General features: G+C 46.8%; 1 protein-coding gene across 1 annotated transcript; it reads right to left on the bottom strand.

Moving 5' to 3' along the window:
• Window positions 1-1,558: 1,558 nt before the first annotated feature.
• Window positions 1,559-17,558, bottom strand: polq (polymerase (DNA directed), theta; the record flags this gene model as incomplete). The annotated part of the gene is made up of 35 exons (XM_079158750.1): window positions 1,559-1,688; window positions 1,986-2,092; window positions 2,188-2,323; window positions 2,406-2,530; window positions 2,611-2,722; window positions 2,810-2,911; window positions 2,995-3,077; window positions 3,170-3,270; window positions 4,073-4,196; window positions 4,319-4,493; window positions 5,078-5,209; window positions 5,299-5,492; window positions 5,597-5,804; window positions 6,048-6,250; window positions 6,336-6,476; window positions 6,554-8,117; window positions 8,204-9,695; window positions 10,409-10,652; window positions 11,073-11,197; window positions 11,731-11,924; window positions 12,079-12,221; window positions 12,874-13,063; window positions 13,249-13,391; window positions 13,558-13,770; window positions 13,866-14,012; window positions 14,104-14,245; window positions 14,340-14,541; window positions 14,656-14,767; window positions 14,841-14,997; window positions 15,097-15,227; window positions 15,310-15,486; window positions 16,356-16,600; window positions 16,706-17,124; window positions 17,232-17,328; window positions 17,488-17,558. The coding sequence occupies 35 exons, from the start codon at window positions 17,556-17,558 to the stop codon at window positions 1,575-1,577; spliced, it is 8,265 nt and encodes a 2,754-aa protein (XP_079014876.1). The 3' UTR covers window positions 1,559-1,574.
• Window positions 17,559-18,107: the final 549 nt, after the last annotated feature.

Raw genomic sequence — 18,107 nt, forward strand, 5'->3', positions numbered from 1 at the left:
GGGACGATATTAACCCAACATTATGGAGCAGATGTGCGTTGCCCTTAACTTCATGGGTAAAAGCACCCACTAATTCTAGCTGCTACTCTTACCCATCATGTTAAATACTTAAGTAATTACAGTATTGACACCGGTTAACACATTTGGGTGAACCACATGTTTCTCATTAGATTAAGTAATGGCATGACTTCAATTGTTTCACACACAGAAAAGAGGCTTTTTTTTTTTGACTGACAAAACATCTGTACCACCATCTGGGATCACAGTCCTGTTGTTGCATTTGTTTATGGGTGTGTGTCCATGACACGTATTTATTTACTTGTTACTCATTTTTGTGTCAAACTGAGCCTGTGTTGTTGCTGCACCGGTTTATTATGAAACGACAAACAAAAGTCAAACTAAAAGCGTTTTAAAGAGTAAATCAGCCTTCTGTTTAGGTCCAGTTGAAGGTTATGAAATAGTCTGCATCGGCTTATATTGGCAATAAAGTCAATGTAGTTTTGAGTGAAATCATAAAGATATTCAGCTCTGTATTGATACTCTTTAATACTGACAGGTTATCGTCTGCATCAATGAAGACTAAAGCCACACAAACTGCTTCCTCCGACACGTTTATTTTTCTCCCCGTAACCAGAGGTAATGAATTTGGCTTTTCACAGAAAACGTCACATGTTGACGACACTTTTCTTTCACAAGTGTAAAACTAAACTGTTATTGTGCGACAATGATGACGATGTATGTTCCTGTGACAGACAACTCAACCACCGGTCCAATAAAATGTGAGATTTTCAGGATGTCCTCCAGACCACGGCTGCTCCGCGTCTTTTTGTTCTGAATGCACCACGGTAGATAGGATGGTGGTAGTAAATAATCTAACTGTTTTGATGATTTATTAATTAAGAATTGTGGAGAAAAAGAAGGCCAAACATTCTCCACTTGCAGGTGTGCTGCTTTTCCTTCACATATATCATTGTAAAGTGAATATCTTTAGACTTCACCATTGGGAAGTTGTGATAAACATTTTCCTGATTTGTTTTTTTTGACATTTCATAAAACAAATGATCACGAAACACTTATCACAATAATCATTAACGGACAATTGTTGCAGCACAGAAAAGAAATCGGGAACATTTCAAGTTATTACATTACATAGATTATCATTGTGCATAAAATCTCATGGCAAGTAATATGGGATATCAGTAAATAAAAATTTATAAAATGTGTCACTAAATATAATTACAAATACATTCAACAGTTCATTTACAGCTCATATGCATGTATTCATCTCATTTCATTATTAATGTAGCAATTAAAAAAAATATATAGATTTTAGTGTAGTACAGTAGGAATAACATTACAGAGCCTTAAAGGGACAGTACGCCCCAAAATGTAAAACTACATATTTCCCTCTTACCTTTAGTGCTATTTATCAATCTGGTGCGAGTTGCCTAGTTCTGGAGATATCTGCCCTCTCTCCAATATAATGGGACTATTGGTACTACAGGTAACAGGGAACATGTGTATTTAGATTTAGGGGATGAACTGTCCTTTATGTCGCCATGAAAACATTCACATTATATATCTAGGTCCTGCAAGTTGCCCCAGCTAGGTCCCGCCTTGACTTTGGCCTTAAGCTTCACATACAGTTTTACTGCCGACTCCATCTCCCTCTTGACTATCTGAGCGACCTGACAGAGAGACAAAGAGGTATGAATACATGCGTTCTTTCACAGAATGAGTTACCCTGATTCTCGTCTGTGTTCCAGTAAACATGCGTTCAAAGATTTCTCATCACAGGTCCATTGATTGCTGCGTAATTGATTATATCTCAAATTCAGGTGATCATATCACTGAGGCTGAGACTTATCAATACATACAACTGTAACTAAGCTGCTTTTGTCGGCCCAGAAATAAATCAATGACATGCAGCTTTCTGTAAACTACACCAACAATGCGTACACGGTGCTACTGAAAGATGTTCGTACCGGTATGAGGTCTTCCTCCGTGGTTTCATAGATGAGTTCATCATGCAGCTGCAGGACAAAGTAGGCCCCTCTGAGTCGGGACGTCCCGACCCCGCGGTGACCGCCGCCTGTGTAACGGACACCGTCAGACACGAGTCATTTACACAACTTTTTTTTTTGCCGTACACACATTATGGGGGATAGAAGATTGAGCGGAAGTCACCTGGACACGCGTGCTGGTGAGACAGCGGAGCTGCGGGATACGTTTTCCGCAGTCGTTTCTGGATGTTCACGGTGGCAAGTTTAACAATGTCTGCCGCCGAGCCCTGCACCGTGGTGTTCACTGCCTGGCGCTCTGCCTGAGGGGACACGGAGAATTTTGGAAAAGAATGCAAACTTGCCAGGCACACGTATGCTTTCCGATTGAACGGGCGCGCTTACGTGTGCTTTGGCGTGCCCGTTGGCGTTGGTGATGCCCGGCAGGTATCTCCTGCGGCCCATCAGAGTCTGGACGTAGCCGTTCTTTACACACTTCTTCACGGTTTGTTGAAGAAAAACGTTGATCCCTGAAACGCAAGATTCACACGTACATTCACGGCTTTGATGGCAAAAGATGTCACACCAAAAAAACCTGTGTGGCGTTTACCTTTGTATCTGGCCTTGAAACTCTCTATGTAGCAGGCCGCGTCCTCCTCCTCCACTCCCATCTGCTCCCCCAAAGACTTGGCTCCCATCCCGTAGATAATGCCGTAGCAAATCTGCGAAGACAAAATGCGCGGGCGGTGAGCGTGTACACGTGTGTGCACGTGTGTCCGCGTCAGCGTCTCTTTCCTGCCTGGTTGTACCTGTTTCGCCTGTTGCCTGAGGTCGTCCTTCACAGACTCCGGGTCGACGCTTTTCCACTCGGCGGCGATGCAACGAAACACGTCGGCTCCTCCGTTCAGCACCTGGCGGACGCATACGGTTCGTTATTCTGTTAACCTGTTCCCCCGGATGATTGTCATGTGATGTTTCCTTGCGATTGGCAGACCTGCAGAAGACGCTGATCCTTGGAGAGGTGAGCCAACACTCGCAGCTCCAGCTGAGAATAGTCGGCTGCCAATATCATCCCGCCTGCAGCCCAGTGCAGAAAGACACAGCTGGTAGAGCAGTCCGAGAGTCAGTTACAGGACAGGAAAGGTGAAGCAAGATATATTCATAGCAACCTGAAAAAGGTACGAAGGCGTGTCTCATGCTGACGGAGAAGGCCGGGCCGTGTTCTGCACGGCCAGCTGCAGCCGAAGGCGCCACTGAACGTCTCTTCTTTCTGTAGAGAATCAGCAAGAGCATTAGTTAGACAAACGCTGGAGTTCACTTAACTCTTAGTCTTTCATTTGATTTGATTTCTTTAAAAAAATATTTTATTTACTTATTTTATAATTAAGTAGAACATTATTGTATATTTGTATTGTTATTTTGTTATATTTAAGTTGTATACGTTTATTGTATTTTATTGTTATTTTATTTATCACTTATTTTATTGTATTTAAGTTGTAAAATTGTATTATATTAATCCGGTTTTTAATTCACGTTATTTTACTATTACTGTTATTATAGGTTTAATTCTATTGCATACATTTTTTCATCATTTTATTGATTTGTGTGCATTGCCTCAAATTGTTGGCTTGTCAATAATCTGTGGAGCACTTTGAGCTGCACTAACCTGTATGAAAGGTGCGATACAAATAATGTTTGATTGATCGATTGATTGATATATTTATCAAGTGCGTATTATGAATATTACACAAACAAAAGCTATAGTCTCAGATCCAGACGAATCAGCACACTCCACAAATGAACTTATATGATATGATATAATATTAAAAACAGAATATGTTAATATACAAAATAATGCTGACCCTGCTGCAGTTAAATGAGCGGTTTTCTAGAGGGACTCTTGTCCACAGGCATCGACAAAATCAACACAAAATCAAAGCTCCTTGTAGTGGCTTTAATGAGTTTATCCAATAACGTTAAAAATAAGTAAGTTACGAGTAAAACAACAGTTATTTGACATTCTTTAGTGACATTAAACACATCCGGTGCAGTGAACTCTGAGGTTGACCTACCCTGATTTGGTGGTCATGTGGCAGCGGTCTTGTGACGGTGGGCTCTCCTCCACCACCGCTGGCATGTAAATCTCAAAGTCTTTGGGGACATTCTGTACGTTGGGCTCAGTGAAGCTCACTCTACCTGAAACACAGAAAGAGCAGCATCACCGCATGCTTTGGATCTACTTTTAAATTGTATTGAACAACACCTAATACACATGCGTTAAAGAGGTGTGTGTGTGTGTGTGTGTGTGTGTGTGTTACCTGTGGCTGTGTGCGTCTGGGCGATGGGGTATATTCTGTCCATGGCCAGTGTGGTGTGGTATCGCTTCTCCCTCTGCAGGGGGAACACCACTTTGGTCAAGGCGTTAGTGATCCGCCTCCACTCCAGAATAACCCCCGGCAGCGGGTGCAGGGGGCGGAGCTTCTCCAGAACATCCTGCCAGACATCATTGCATCACAGTTGAAACACGGCGAACACTTCATCGCACAAATATGACCTTGTGTTTATTGCTGGGCAATATGGCCCAAAATCTTATATCCCGGATCCCGATACAGGTCATTTCATATCTCGATAATGATATATATATATATATATATATATATATATATCACAATATAGCATGTTTTCTGGTATTTCAGTAAATAAATAGTCCATATGAAATAACCACATGGTAAAGCCTATTTTTGTAAACTCCAGTTTTAATTAAATACTTAACAATGAAAAGAGTCTTTTCTCATTTAATTAAGAACTTTAGTGCAAAAGCAACAGTTTCTAGTAAAATTACTGGTGTTTAGTGCGATGTAAAAACAAAAGCGAAATCTTCCGTCAAAATACTTCACATTCGATTTTCTGATATATTTTAGTTAGTATGTGCTCGTTATTATCAATCTGCCTACGCAATTGCGTATCGCGATATCTTGATGTATAACATTTCCTCGCGATACGATTCCATCAAAAGACGATGAATCACCAGCAGCAATGTTCATGTAACCGTTACATTGTAACGCAAAGTCATTCACCTTGGTGGTGCTGAACTGCTTGCCGAGTCGTACTCGGCCGCCCGCTCCTCTCCTGGTGTAGCCGAGAGTCTTCTTACTTTTCGGTCCGCCCACGTCACCGTTTGGAGGCAGGTGTAGCTCTAAGAACAACACCTACAGTACAGCGTCAGCCCACATTAGATTTAAAATAGTAAGTATTTCTATTTTTCTATGGGAATTTTGAAATTGAAACGTTGTCGTACCTGTGCTACGTCGTCGACGCTGGTGAGGGAGAAGCTGTGTCCGGCCAGGTCGTACGCCTGGGACTCCAGCGCTGTGAGTTTGGCTTGCATCACGTGTTTTTGTCTTTCACACTCTTGGACGCTGAAGCCCAATCCGTTCAGCTCCAACACCGCCAAAGACACCTGGGAGGGCATCTCGACGCTCCGGAATAAACCTGCCGACATGCATGCAAACCCGTTACCATCGTCATGTTTACCGCAGCTCTTACCACTGTAGGAATCTTCTGTGAACGTCCGTTCAGAGTGTCTGCTCTTCTACCAAGCATGCCGTCCTTCTCCAGCAGGCCACTGAGGTGGTTCATGACGGAGTGCACGAGCACGCTCTTGGTCGCCGCCCTAACGCGTGGGCAGTGTGCGTGTGCGTTCCCAAGTCCGTCCAGCAGAGCCAACTCTTCAGGACAGTAGACGGTCACCATGTTGGGTAGAGTCCTCTCCTCGCTGCCAGGGTCCACCAGCCAGCACGCAACCTACGGCGGACATTCAACACGGAGTCCCGTTACATATTTTGTCCATTTCTGTCGCATGTTCAATTCTAAAGTCCCTATGCGTGGATGTTTTACGTGATTCTAACATCATTTAAATTATTCTGATGGTGAAAGTTTTTGTAGAAAATGTAGAAAAGAGAATGTCACCAACAGCTGTCTCATAATTCCCAGGATGCAAGTTTCTATCTACGTGCTGTGCGAGGACGCACGCGTTGTTCCTCTCACCTTGGGATCCTCGCAGTTTCCCTCTAAGCTGACGCCGCAGCTCAGCACTAGCCTCTTGTACACCTCGATGATGTCATAGGTGACAACCACGCCCCCTCTGCGAGCGGCCGCCGGCCGCGTCAGACAGGTCTTCGCCTGCCGCAGCCTCTCGCTTACTGGCAAGTCGTTGTCCAGCGGGGGAGGGGCCAGACTGGAGCTCAAACCTGACGGGGTAACACTTTTTGGAGTGAGCTTGTGCGTGCGGTGCGTGCGGTATGTGCATGAATGTGCGTGCACATGTGTCCGTACCTTTGCTCTGCTCTTGCTGCAGAGACATGTAGTACGCGTCTCTTGCTCCCCAGCAGACAGACAGTCCGATCAACACCAGTCCATCGCTGTCTCTTACCGGAAAACCGTCGGCCCTGTGGAGCTTCTGGTGAGCTGCTGACGCTGCACAGAAAACACGTGCATTAGAGAGGGGGCAGCATACAACACGGGCTTTGCTTATAATGTGTATTATCTGTTACCTCTCTTGTGTTTTCCTCCTATTTGCTCCTCCGCCTGCTGACTGTGTTCCCTCTTTTCACAGGCCAAAGCCAGAGAGTAGCGCTCCTTCGTCTTCCACTCGTTAATAAAAGCGTCAAAGAGGCGCCTGTCACTCGCCACGTCTATGATGGAGAACGTCCCCGAGCTGCTGGAGGAGAGCGATGCATCCTGGGACAGCTGAAGAGTAAATACTCCAGCCCCAGGCGATTCCGCATCAGAGGGAAGCTTCTGCCGGGTGGGGGACGGAGAGGCGTGGTCACGTGGAGGGCTGAGGCTCCGGCTGGCGTGCGGCTGGGCTTTCGTTTTTGAACCCGGCTGGTGTTTGTCGTTGCGATCCGACGTGGAATCCGGCTGCTTGGTGTGAGCGACAGCATCTGATGGAGGATTGCCGTGTCCTGGGTGAGATCCGGGGCATTTTGCGATTGCCGGTTTCCTCCGCAGGAGGGCCGAGGGAGTCGACCGGTCGAGTGGCTGAGCGATGAGAGGCGACCGGACGGATGAGGTGGTCAGTTTTACTCTGGGGGTGACGGGCAGCGTTTCCTGAGTCGGGGGAATGAGATCGCCAGCAGAGCCCGGTCTCTCTGTTACATTCTCACGGTCGTGTTGTTCCTCTGGAGAATGGCTCCCCGCAGCGACAGCCTGCACGTCCGACCTCGCCCCATCTCTGTCCACCTGCATCGAGGCCTGGGGTCGATCTGGAACGTCTGCTGTATTTGCAGCGTTTTTGCAGGCTCCGTGGCCCGTTGTGGTGTTCAGCCAGGGCTGGTCAGACATACTAGGCCAGCGGTCAAAGATCTCTTGCAAACCAGGGCTGCAATAAAAAGAGCTTTCGGTTGCGTTCTGGACTTGCGGGTGTTTTACGACTGCATTAACTGACAGCAAAGTATTAATTTCCTCTTTTGTCTTTACTTGTTTCCCATTGTCACCCTCTTCATTCATCATTTCCTGTCTCCCGCCTGGTTTACTGCCATTTTGTGCGTAACTGTGCTGGTTAGTTGTGTGTGCAAGGCCTCGATTCTTGCTGGCTTTGTCCTCGTCGTACTTATTTTGAGTTGTGGTGGTAGTGGTGGGTTGTGGCTGTATCCGACTAGGTTTGGGTTGTGACTCTGACAGCTGTTCCTCGGTCTGAGCGTGCTCGGCGTTGGGTCGCTGAGCTTCATGAGTTCTCTCTGTGTGTCTCAGCAAGCTCTGCCTCTCCAGAAAGTGCTCGCCCACCAGCAGCGAGTCGCCCCACTCGGACAGGTTGAAGGAGGACTCGCCCCACTGGACGGCCTCCTGCTTCTCCGCCTCCTGGTTGGCCAGGAGCTCACTGCGCCTTCGCTCCTGGCTCGATGGAGGGGGGCCTCCGACCTCCCGGCCGACGAACTCCTCCTCTTCGTCCGATTGGCTGGGGATCCTCGGCGGGCTCAGACCGGCCAGCACGGAGCTGTCGTACAGGCTGTCGAACAGGAAGCTGCTGCTTCGGTTGACGCTCTCGGAGGCGGCCGGGTCGGCGTCCTCGTCACTACCTTCATCTACGTCATCCCCACCTGGACCTGGAGAAATCTGTAAAAACATTTGGACTTTTAAGAGACAAACTGCTTGAATGCATTTATACAATCAAAAAATAATGGGGGATTCTGGTCACTCACCTGGTGGCTGGTGTCAAGGATGAGCTCCATCTGGCTGTCTGTGAGAGAAATATTAAATCTGGGACATGCGTTACTTTTTTCAAGTGTCTCCTTCTTTACATCTGCGTCCACCATTTCCTCCTCCCTTTTCTTCTTTGATTCTACCAGCCGATTCCCATCGTTCCCATCTCTGCGTTGGCATGCCTGTTGAACGATGAGTCTCTCTGTCTGGGTGTCCAGTTCAAAGCTGTCGCCGAAACTCTCTTCTCCTCTTTTAACAAGTCCCTCGGCTTCTTCTTCTTCGTCCCCCGCGTACAGCTCGGGAGACGAGAACTTATCCGCCTCTCTGGCGTTCATCCTCCGTCGCTTCGCCTCGGGTGAGAACAATGGAACGGAGGCAGGAGTGGCGGTCCGGGGGGAGTCCAACATATCTGCATTTGTGGGCGCGGAAACAACGGGAGGGGTTTCTTCAGGAGCTCGAACGGCTGTAGGCACCTGGCCTGCAGGCGCTGGATTTTGGACTGAGGGGACCACCGAGGGTTCTACATGATCTTGTAGGCTTTTGTCAGTTTGTATAGATTGGAGGACTTTGCTTAAGGCTCTCGAGTGCTTCAGTCTTCCCGGTTGCACGGGTGACTCAGCGAGCCCTGTGGCACCATCTACGTCCGATGTCCTTGTAGGAACTCTGTGTTGTTCTTCTGCTCTGGATACCGGAGCTCTAAAGCGGGGGGGAGGCATTGGGGGAGGAGAGGGCTGAGGACGCACCACTGGTCGAAACAGGGGGCTGGACACGATGTCGGCCAACTCCTGTGTCAGGCTCCTGTCAGGAACAGGACGATTCGCTCGACAAGTCTCCGGTCCGACTGAGACGACCCCTTTACTTGTCTCCCCTTCTTTCGGCTCCACTTTCTCGCGCTCTTCCCCTCCTTGCTTTGACCTCACATGCTCTTCTATTTTTTCATCTGGATCTTCTGAGTCATTTCCCATAATTGATTTTTTATTTGGCTCGCAATGTTTTGTTTCTTTGCTTCTCTCCACTTGCACTACATTTCCCGTTTGTCTGAGTTCTGGCTCCGTCCGGTCTACATTTCTGGAGTTCCTTTGGTCTCTGTAGGCGTCTCCTTCTGCTTTCTCCATTTTCTTTTCAGACATCCCTTTCTTATATTCCTCCACCTTCTCGTCGGTATCTCTACCCTCACTTCCCTTGACTCTGCCTCCTTCCTGATGATTTTTATTGTTGTCGACCTGTACTTCATGCGAGCCGAGATGTGATGCAGCCGAGGTGTCTGAACCGTCGGGGCTGTTCGTAGCAGGAGCCCCCGGAGGAAGAGTCGCCGGGTCCCACTGAACCCCTAACTGGGCCAGGTCTTCCCGAAGGAGGAGCCTCGCCTCAGACACGATCTCAACGGCGGCCTCCTGCTCCGTCAGGGCCCGGCCGCCGGTGACCCAGACGCAGCGGAGGCTCCGTCTCTCGGCGGCCTCCATCTCGCTCTCGTCCACTGCGCGCTTCGAGCTGAGACAGACAGACAAGTGCATCATTGGCTTTATGTCTGGAGTCATGTTTCACGTAGATTATGGCTTTATGTGCTGATGGTACAGTTGCACATAATTGATCCATGCTTAGGGTTTAAGAGGAGTTTTACGGGAACGTACCTGCGTTTATCTCCTTAAATTATTGTTTTTAAATAAAAGAGGCTGGTATTTTTATAATAGTGTTAAGAATAATGCACAATCCAAACACATATATATTCAAATGAGAAACTTCTTGATTTAGGTCTATGACAGCAACACATTTTCCTACTTTTTATTTATTTAATATCTTTTTATATAAATATACATCACAAATATATTAATTACATTACTTAAAAATTGTAATATATATATATATATATACTGTATAATATATAATACATAATAACGGACAGAATGAGGGCAGCTAGAACAAACTGAATATTAGTTAAAAGACTCTAAAATCAATTCAGGTGTATGGGTTGTACGTGATCGGGTAAGGGTAGTTTTTAGTGAGAACTTGTTTACTTCATCGTAGAAAACAGTCTTGTTAATGTGTGGAAACTGAGAGTGGAAACAAACTAAGTGCTGTTCTGTGCGCGAGTCTCAGCTGCTGGCACTCCACTTGAAACAGCCTGTGTGCTGCAAAGAGGCTCACATGCTCCTTTACCGAACATGTATTAATAATCTTCACGGTGCCGACAAACACACAGCTACCTCTTGAATGGGACAGCGTTCCTCAGGGCTTTCTCCACATCAGCCACAGTAGCCCGGGCCAGTTCGGCGACGGTGCAGAGGCCCTGTGCGTACACCGCTCTGGCTCGCGTCGCGTTCAGCAGGGAGACCCTGACGAGGTCGACCAGCTCCCTCTGGACTCCGAAGCTCAGCCTGGTCTGGTACTGGGACAGCAGCAGCTCCATGTTGTGCCAGCCCAGACGCTTGCAGAACACCGTCACCATACCTGAAGGGGTTGCAGTGAGGCCAGAGTGATTCTGTCCATGATTTAGAGGCACGGAATTACCAATGTGGTGCTATTTGATTCTACTTTCCTTTGGGTTCCCTTTTGTGTGTACACTGATAATAAACCCCATAATTAGCATGACATATACTCACACCCAGACAGACTTGTCCCGTGCTACATTTAAGCACACACCCTCTGAGTCTGAATTACATCCGGACCTCATAAACCCTCTCAAGGCAACTTGATGAAAGAAGCGTGAGCACTTTACATGGCTCCATGCTGTACATCCGTCCAGTCTAGAGTGCTAGTCTACTGCGTTCCCTTTTTAATGTAAAGTCTTAAGTCATGGAAGTCAGAGTCGGCGTATTCCACAGTGTAACACGTCCTCGGAGACGCTCAGCAGCACTCCTCGGCTCGTACCTGCATAAGTAGAAGCAGACTGCTGGAGGGACTGCAGCTGCCCACGATTGCAGTTGTATTTGGCTGCCACCGTTCCCAGAGGCACCTCGTTCACCAGATCCTGCAGCACAAGGGTGGTGAAAAACCTGGGAGGAGAGAATGTGGAGAGGACAAGAGTCATACGTGAACAAAAACATTCATAAAAACATTCATAAAAACGTGTTGTTTGACTCTCAGGGGATAAATCCTTGAGTGGTTTGCGTTCTGAGTCACCTTTTTATCCAAATAGCCACAAAGGAAGAGGACACACTAAAATCATGAAAACAACATCCATAAACTAGTACATATAGGTGTATATATACAGTATAAGTATATATAAAATATAATATTCAGTAGCTAGTTATTACATCCCACCAAAACTGAACATTATCAGCTTCACAAAGGCTTTATGGATCCCTTACTTGTTCTACTCCTTGAATACTGGCATACTAGCACACAGAAGTGTGAAACCGGGACTTTAATTTAGTCGTAAATACGGTAATTATTTTTCCAAGCCACATGTCACAAGTTAGAAATTATCATATTTTGGGTTCCTTTACGAACAGAAAACCACACGAGGGGACTATTTGCCAATGCTATGATATGAATAAAGTATAATAGACACATATATGGGCATTACCGTTTGTGAATAGCCATCTGTCTACGCTGCTTCTCTGTCTTGGCGACGAGTTTGCCGCCGACAGATCTGGCGAGGAAACCTTCCTGGACGCCCACCAGCTCCGCTACTCTCTTCATCGACGACGATAGCTGTTCCCACAGACAGAAGAACTGGTACCAGTCTATGGTGGTCCACTCCGCGTACAGGGGGGTGATCTGAGGGGAATTTGCACGTAGAATTTGAAATACCGTGCGTTCGAGGAGGGGACATTTTTGGTTGATTTACTTACTATTAGGAATGTATGGGGCGAGGGTTCGGGGATGATAGGGAGTGATTAAAGATAATGATGCAAGAGGTGTGTATGTGTACCAGATAGAGAATGTGCAAGTCATTTTCCAGCACAAAGCCCTTCATGGCCCGCTGGAGATCTGCAAATATTCCCAGAGCCTCGGGAGGGGAGAGGGACGAGGACAGGGTGGCAGCTCCGAGCTGAGTCGGACGGTACCGCTCCTCTGGATGTGCAAAGACATCAGGATATACAATAGATATTATAAATGCACAGGAGGTTAAGCTTATGGTCTGGTTTGTATACTTTATAATGAAATATATGATGCATGAATACGGAAAGTGTTTGCATTGCTCTTCAAATTGTTCCAATCTGAATTAAAGGAGACATATTGTGCTCATTTTCAGGTTCGTACTCGTATTTTGGGTTTTTACTAGAACAAAATTAATTTATTTTTCTCATGCTGAATAAACCCTCTGTCACATGCTCCGTTTTAACGCGGTTCAACGGAATTGTGTTGCCAGGCAACAGCTTTGGTCCATGTTTTACTTCCTGTCGGCTGACGTCATTCACAACGCGGACACGTTTAAAATGTTTACGTTTAAAATTGTGAAGCGGTCTCTATACTGTATAGTTGTGACATCATTTAAAGGCACAGTGACTGAATACGGGTGTATTTCTCCATGGATTGAGCATCTCGGTACTTCCACAGTATCGAAAACGCACTCACACCCGTTTTGTAATTAAAAGGTGCGAAAACCTTACTTTTTACAATAAGAGACATTTAAGTAAAAACACTTTTGCTGCAGCAGTTCAATTTGAACCTAAAAAATCCATTTTCACTGTATGTCATGATATCGAGACCGCACTGGCAGTACCTTGTCCGTCCTTCTGGATACTGATGAATTCGTTCTCCATCAGCCATTCAACACAGGCCTCAATAGCTCCTTTGTTGTTCTCTTCGTTCGATTCTTCTTTGCCGTCACATTTCATGCTGGCAGCCAGTAGTGAGCACAAAGCATATGACCGCACATCCTGTGGAGTGCTGGCCACACCGCCGACAATGATCTGCATGTTGGGATGATTCAAATTAGAGTCGTGAAACAATAATAGAGGGAAACTAATCTGACTTTACATCGAATGGCCTCCCTAAAAAGAGACATCTTTTATTAAAGAGGGAATTAGAACATGTTCTATTTACGGACTGGAAGTCATTTCGATGGGTGCCAAGTTCATTTGGATATCGGCCATACCTCTAGGATGGCTCGCAGCATGCTGGTGGTGACGCCTTCGCCCTCCCTTCTCACCAGGCAGCTGCTGATTGGCTGAAGAACACCCTTGAGGAGAATGATACCTTTCTGATGCTCTGCCTCCTTACACACCAGCACACTCTCACCTGAGAAGAGGACGAACAAAATGACTTGAGGCCAAAGGAGAGATGGTTTTTTTATTGTATTATCACAGAAGATTGTTGATCACGTTTTGTTTCCAAGCAACTGGAATAAGAATGAACAGACAATACAAAACATTTTGTTTTTTTTGCCCCCTTCTTCCCTTCATACCTATAGTGTCCACTCCTTTTCTCCCCGCCCGTCCTGCCATCTGTTTGTACGTGAGCGGGTCCAACAGGTGTCCATTGAAGGTAGGGGTTCGAACGATGACCCTGCGAGCCGGGAGATTAACCCCCGAGGAGAGGGTCGAGGTGGCGGCCAGGACTCTGACCATGCCCTGACGAAAAGCTCCCTCCAACACGTCGCGCTCATCAAATGTCAAACCTACAAAAACAAACTTTAACTTATTCGCATGCCCACAAAAAAAAACATTCAGGACGCTGTTTGTTGCGGTTGAGAAGTTGTGCGAGTGTGTTCACCGGCGTGGTGGAAGGCCACCCCCCATGGCACAGTTCGCTGGAGGATGGGGTCCAAACCAGCTGGAGTTCGTCTCAACTGGGCTACGACGTCCACCAGTCCCTCCCGATCCAGACACACCGGCTTAGGCTCTGATTCGCCCTGACGATCTGAAAGGACGAGACCAGAATCTACGACAATCCACACAACGCGCTACAGTTGGGATTTGACCTCATTGTTAAAATGTAGTGTGCACAATACCGGTATGTCTGAGGTTGTAGAACTCTCTGGCGATGCTGTCTGCCAGTTTCTCACACCAGTTCTTCGAGGGGCAGAACAGCAGCACAGAGCGGCCCTCGCTCACGGTCTCATAGCACAAGCTCACTATGTGGTCATCGTCCCCCTTAATGAGTCACCACATGCACATGATTGTATTACTTGTCTAAAGGGGATCAAACACGCACATTGGACGATATCTGACCCACTCTCTTAGTTACCTTAACGTGGAGCGCAGGAGTGAACTGCCGGACCACAGCGAGGCTCTTGTCGTAGATGTTGCAGCCCACCTTGAGATGCTCGTGCAGGGGCACGGGCCTGTAGTCCGTCTGGTAAAGCTCTGCACCCAACCAGCCGGCCAGGAGGGCGAGGTTAGGCAAGGTGGCGCTCATACCTATGATCTGTACGCCCTCAGAGAGAGACCTGCAGAAAGGTGTCGTTGCACAGACAGACTTCTTAACGCGTGTAGTAGAAAGAAGGACAGGATTTTTTTCAAACGCTAGCTGTTACGCAATATAAAGACAAAAGTACACAAACCCAGTGGCGTTCTGCTTCTGCGCAATGTAGCGGATTTTGGTTAAGAGCAGTTCTAGTAGGTATCCTCTTCCAGAATCACCAACCATATGTAACTCATCCACCACCACCATACCTAGAAGTACAAAAATAACTCAAACTCTATGTTTAACAATGAAGAAAACACACTGTTATCCCCGGTGTGTTACCTAGTAGACCCATGTTGTCCTCCTCAATGAGTTTGTTAATGAGAGAATTGGCTTTTTCTATGGTGCACACAGCCACATCCAGCGCTGTGAACCCTCCAGCGGCCGAGGTGCTGCCCATATATCCCTCCACACGAACTCCTGCCTCTTGAAATACACTCTGCAGGGTTCACGGATACACGTCGGTTACATGGAGATACATACGCAGACAATCAACACAGTGCCCAGAACCACATGCATGTACGGTTCTCTTCCTCACCTGAAGGTAATGCATCTTCTCTTTAGCCACAGAGACAAACGGCAGAATGAAGAGGGCTTTTCTTTTAGTCTCCAACACACGCTTCAACATCAGCAGCTCTGACACCAGAGTTTTTCCAGCACTCGTGGGGGCTGAAAAAGAAGGAATTTAAAAAAGCCAAAAACAGCGACCGACTCTGTGAATCACTTCGTAGAGAGGCGTTCGGCTACTTACCAGAGAACACCAGGTTACCTCCCTGCAGCACCTGGCCGACAGCGAGGCACTGAGCCTGCCATTCGAACATGCGAGTCACGCCGTGTTTCTGGTAGCGCTCCAGGACAGGTTTTGGTAAGCCCCAGTTGCAAAGCAGCAGCTTTTCGGCTTGCCCCGAGGGAGCACAAAAGGCAATGCCTACAGTAGAAATGATACAAATACTACCTTACACATGGTGTTTAGTCAAACTGGTGGCAGGAGTCTTAAGTTCTGCAACATATATTTTGAGCACAGCAAAGTGGATTTGACATGGGAAAGAGAAATGGTATTTCAGGGAGTACATCAGAGATACAATCTAACGTCAGATATAAATGTAATCCAGTAAATGAAACATACCCAGATAAGAGATGCGTTCATACAAGATTAAAGGCTGCTGAACTGGCCCGGGGCCCCAAAAGCTCAAAAGCTTCTTTCAAATCTGGCACCGCACTAAAATGTTGTATCAAGTTTAATTTTAAGGTTTTTGCTGTTTCTGTTTTGTGCTCATATGTTGCAAATTCCGAAATTAAATGTTTTATTGAATTACCAAATAGAATTTACAGCCCAAGTGGTGTTCCTCGTCTCTGGAATTATCTGTCCTCAGTCCAAAAGTCAATATTTAGTCAATATGTAATTGTTAAAAAAATTCCCAACGTGTTCTTATCTAACAAACTATTCTGCTTCAAACCATATTTGTTGGCGTTTAGCCTTTAAAAAACAACATGAAGTAAAAAAAAAACCCATAAATTACATTATTATAACCACCATAACTCAAAATAAAGTCTAAGGTGATGACATCCTAAAATATGACAAGATACATTCAAAGCTTCATTCTTAAAAACCTCAATAGAAGCTTTGAATGTGAAAAGGGGTAAAGCCCTAGAGCACAGTGTGTGGGAGGAAGGGGGGACTTAACGGGGGCCCAGCAGCTCATTTTTCTAGCAGGTTTATTAAGCCATGACAAGGTGTCAAAGGGGTCAGCGCAGAAAATATGAACCTTTAAGAAGGTTTTCACAAATGGACGTCACCTTGCTGAGGCAGAGTGTCACTGAGAGTACTCAGGTCTAAACCACTGGGGACTGCGAGCACAGAGGCGGACTGATTCTGGAATGACGGCTGGAGTTTGGCCCTCTTCGTGGCGGCCGCGAGGCGTGTGGGGCTGAACAAGATGTAGTCCCTGGATACATCCAGAGGTGGATCAGCGTTCACGTTTGACCCACTTTTGTCCTCGCTACGCGGAGAGCCTATTCTTCCGGGTGGAAGCGTCTGCCTGCTGAGAAGCACAGAGTGAGAAAAACATTTGTTAACAGAGAAGTACAGCGGCGGACAATCGAACACAGAAGAAAAACTGGGCAATAACGTGCAAGCTAAGACTCACTTGCTGGAGCTGCCTACTTGCTGACCGTTTCTGACGTCCTGACAGGATAGTGCATTGATGCAGGAGGAAGCCGGTGGTGGCTGCATGTTCTCCGGGCCCCTTTGAGCACACTCCGCTTCCTCAGAGTCCTCACCGAAGAGAAGCCTCTGTGCAAGGTCTTTGCAGTCGGCTCGCCACCCTGGCCGCTCACGATCGCCCCCGCGGCCCCGGACTCCCTCCTGGGCGCTGGGGTCTCCGTCAGCCCGCGGGGGGCCAAAGACAGCTGATGAGGCTGGCTCTTCCCGTGCACCCCTGTGTACCGTTGTTGGACGCACATTGTCAGCTGCAGGCTTCACTGGGTCTACAGCATCCAACACCTGCAGCATTTCTTCATCAAGAGCCAATGTGGATTCTCCCAGCGGAAGCACTGCTCCTCCATCCTGAATTTGGAGATGTATACATGCCATTGGTGATCCAGGTGGATGTGGAAGAGAATCAGAGATGACAATAGGAGTAGGAGGAAAAACTCTCAAGCTGTCCCACTCACCACGAGACTGCCCCTGCTCATGTTTGTTTGGCCTGATATGAAATGGGTTTTCTGCAACAGTCTGCCTCCGTCTGGTGGCTCATCGGGAGCTTGGAAACTGTGCTCAGAAAAAGAAAAAAAAAGTTCCCCACAGGTAAGTCTGACGTGCATCTATAGACATGCTACAAAGATTGGAGGGTGTCTCTAGGCAACAGGAGGAATGTGGTCATGATTCTTGTAAATCTGTCAACATTAGTATTTAGGTGAAACCACTCACCATTTTTTCTTCTTGATCTGGTGCTGCCCCATGTAGCTTTTCTTTTTCAAGGGAGGATCCGAGGTGCTCATGCTGAAGAAGATGTGCCGTTTCTGTCACACGGGTGAGTAGGTGGCTGTTCATTGACATGACATCAGTTTGACTCGTGACACGAGTTGACAAAACTAAATGTAACTGTGTGTGTTACAGGTAAGGAAGCGGTTGAGCCAAAACAAGCGTCGCAGTAGGATTCATTATTTTGGTTGCGAAGTATAAACAACTGTTGGGCGGATGGGCTGAGCGCCGAGCAAACGTGAAATCAAAAAGTCCGCCGAAGTGCCGCCCCGGTGCGCCACAAAAAACAGTCCGACGAAACAAATGCTCGCATGCACACGGTCCCATGAAGGACCAGCGCACTGCTGTAGCGACTACTATCAACAGGAATACTAATGTTGATCATACTTCTAGTGATATTGAATAGACAGTCTTTCAAATACACGTTTGGATGAATAACATGTTTGTGGTTGAATGAAAGCGTGGTAAACGTATGGCTCGATGTGTGTGTGCTTCATTGGATGAATAATGGCAATAAACTCATGAGCTTTATAATTATATATATATATTTTTAGATCAATTGTAAG

This window comes from Pholis gunnellus (assembly GCF_910591455.1).
Source record: "Pholis gunnellus genome assembly, chromosome: 5".
Taxonomy (NCBI): Eukaryota; Metazoa; Chordata; class Actinopteri; order Perciformes; family Pholidae; genus Pholis; species Pholis gunnellus.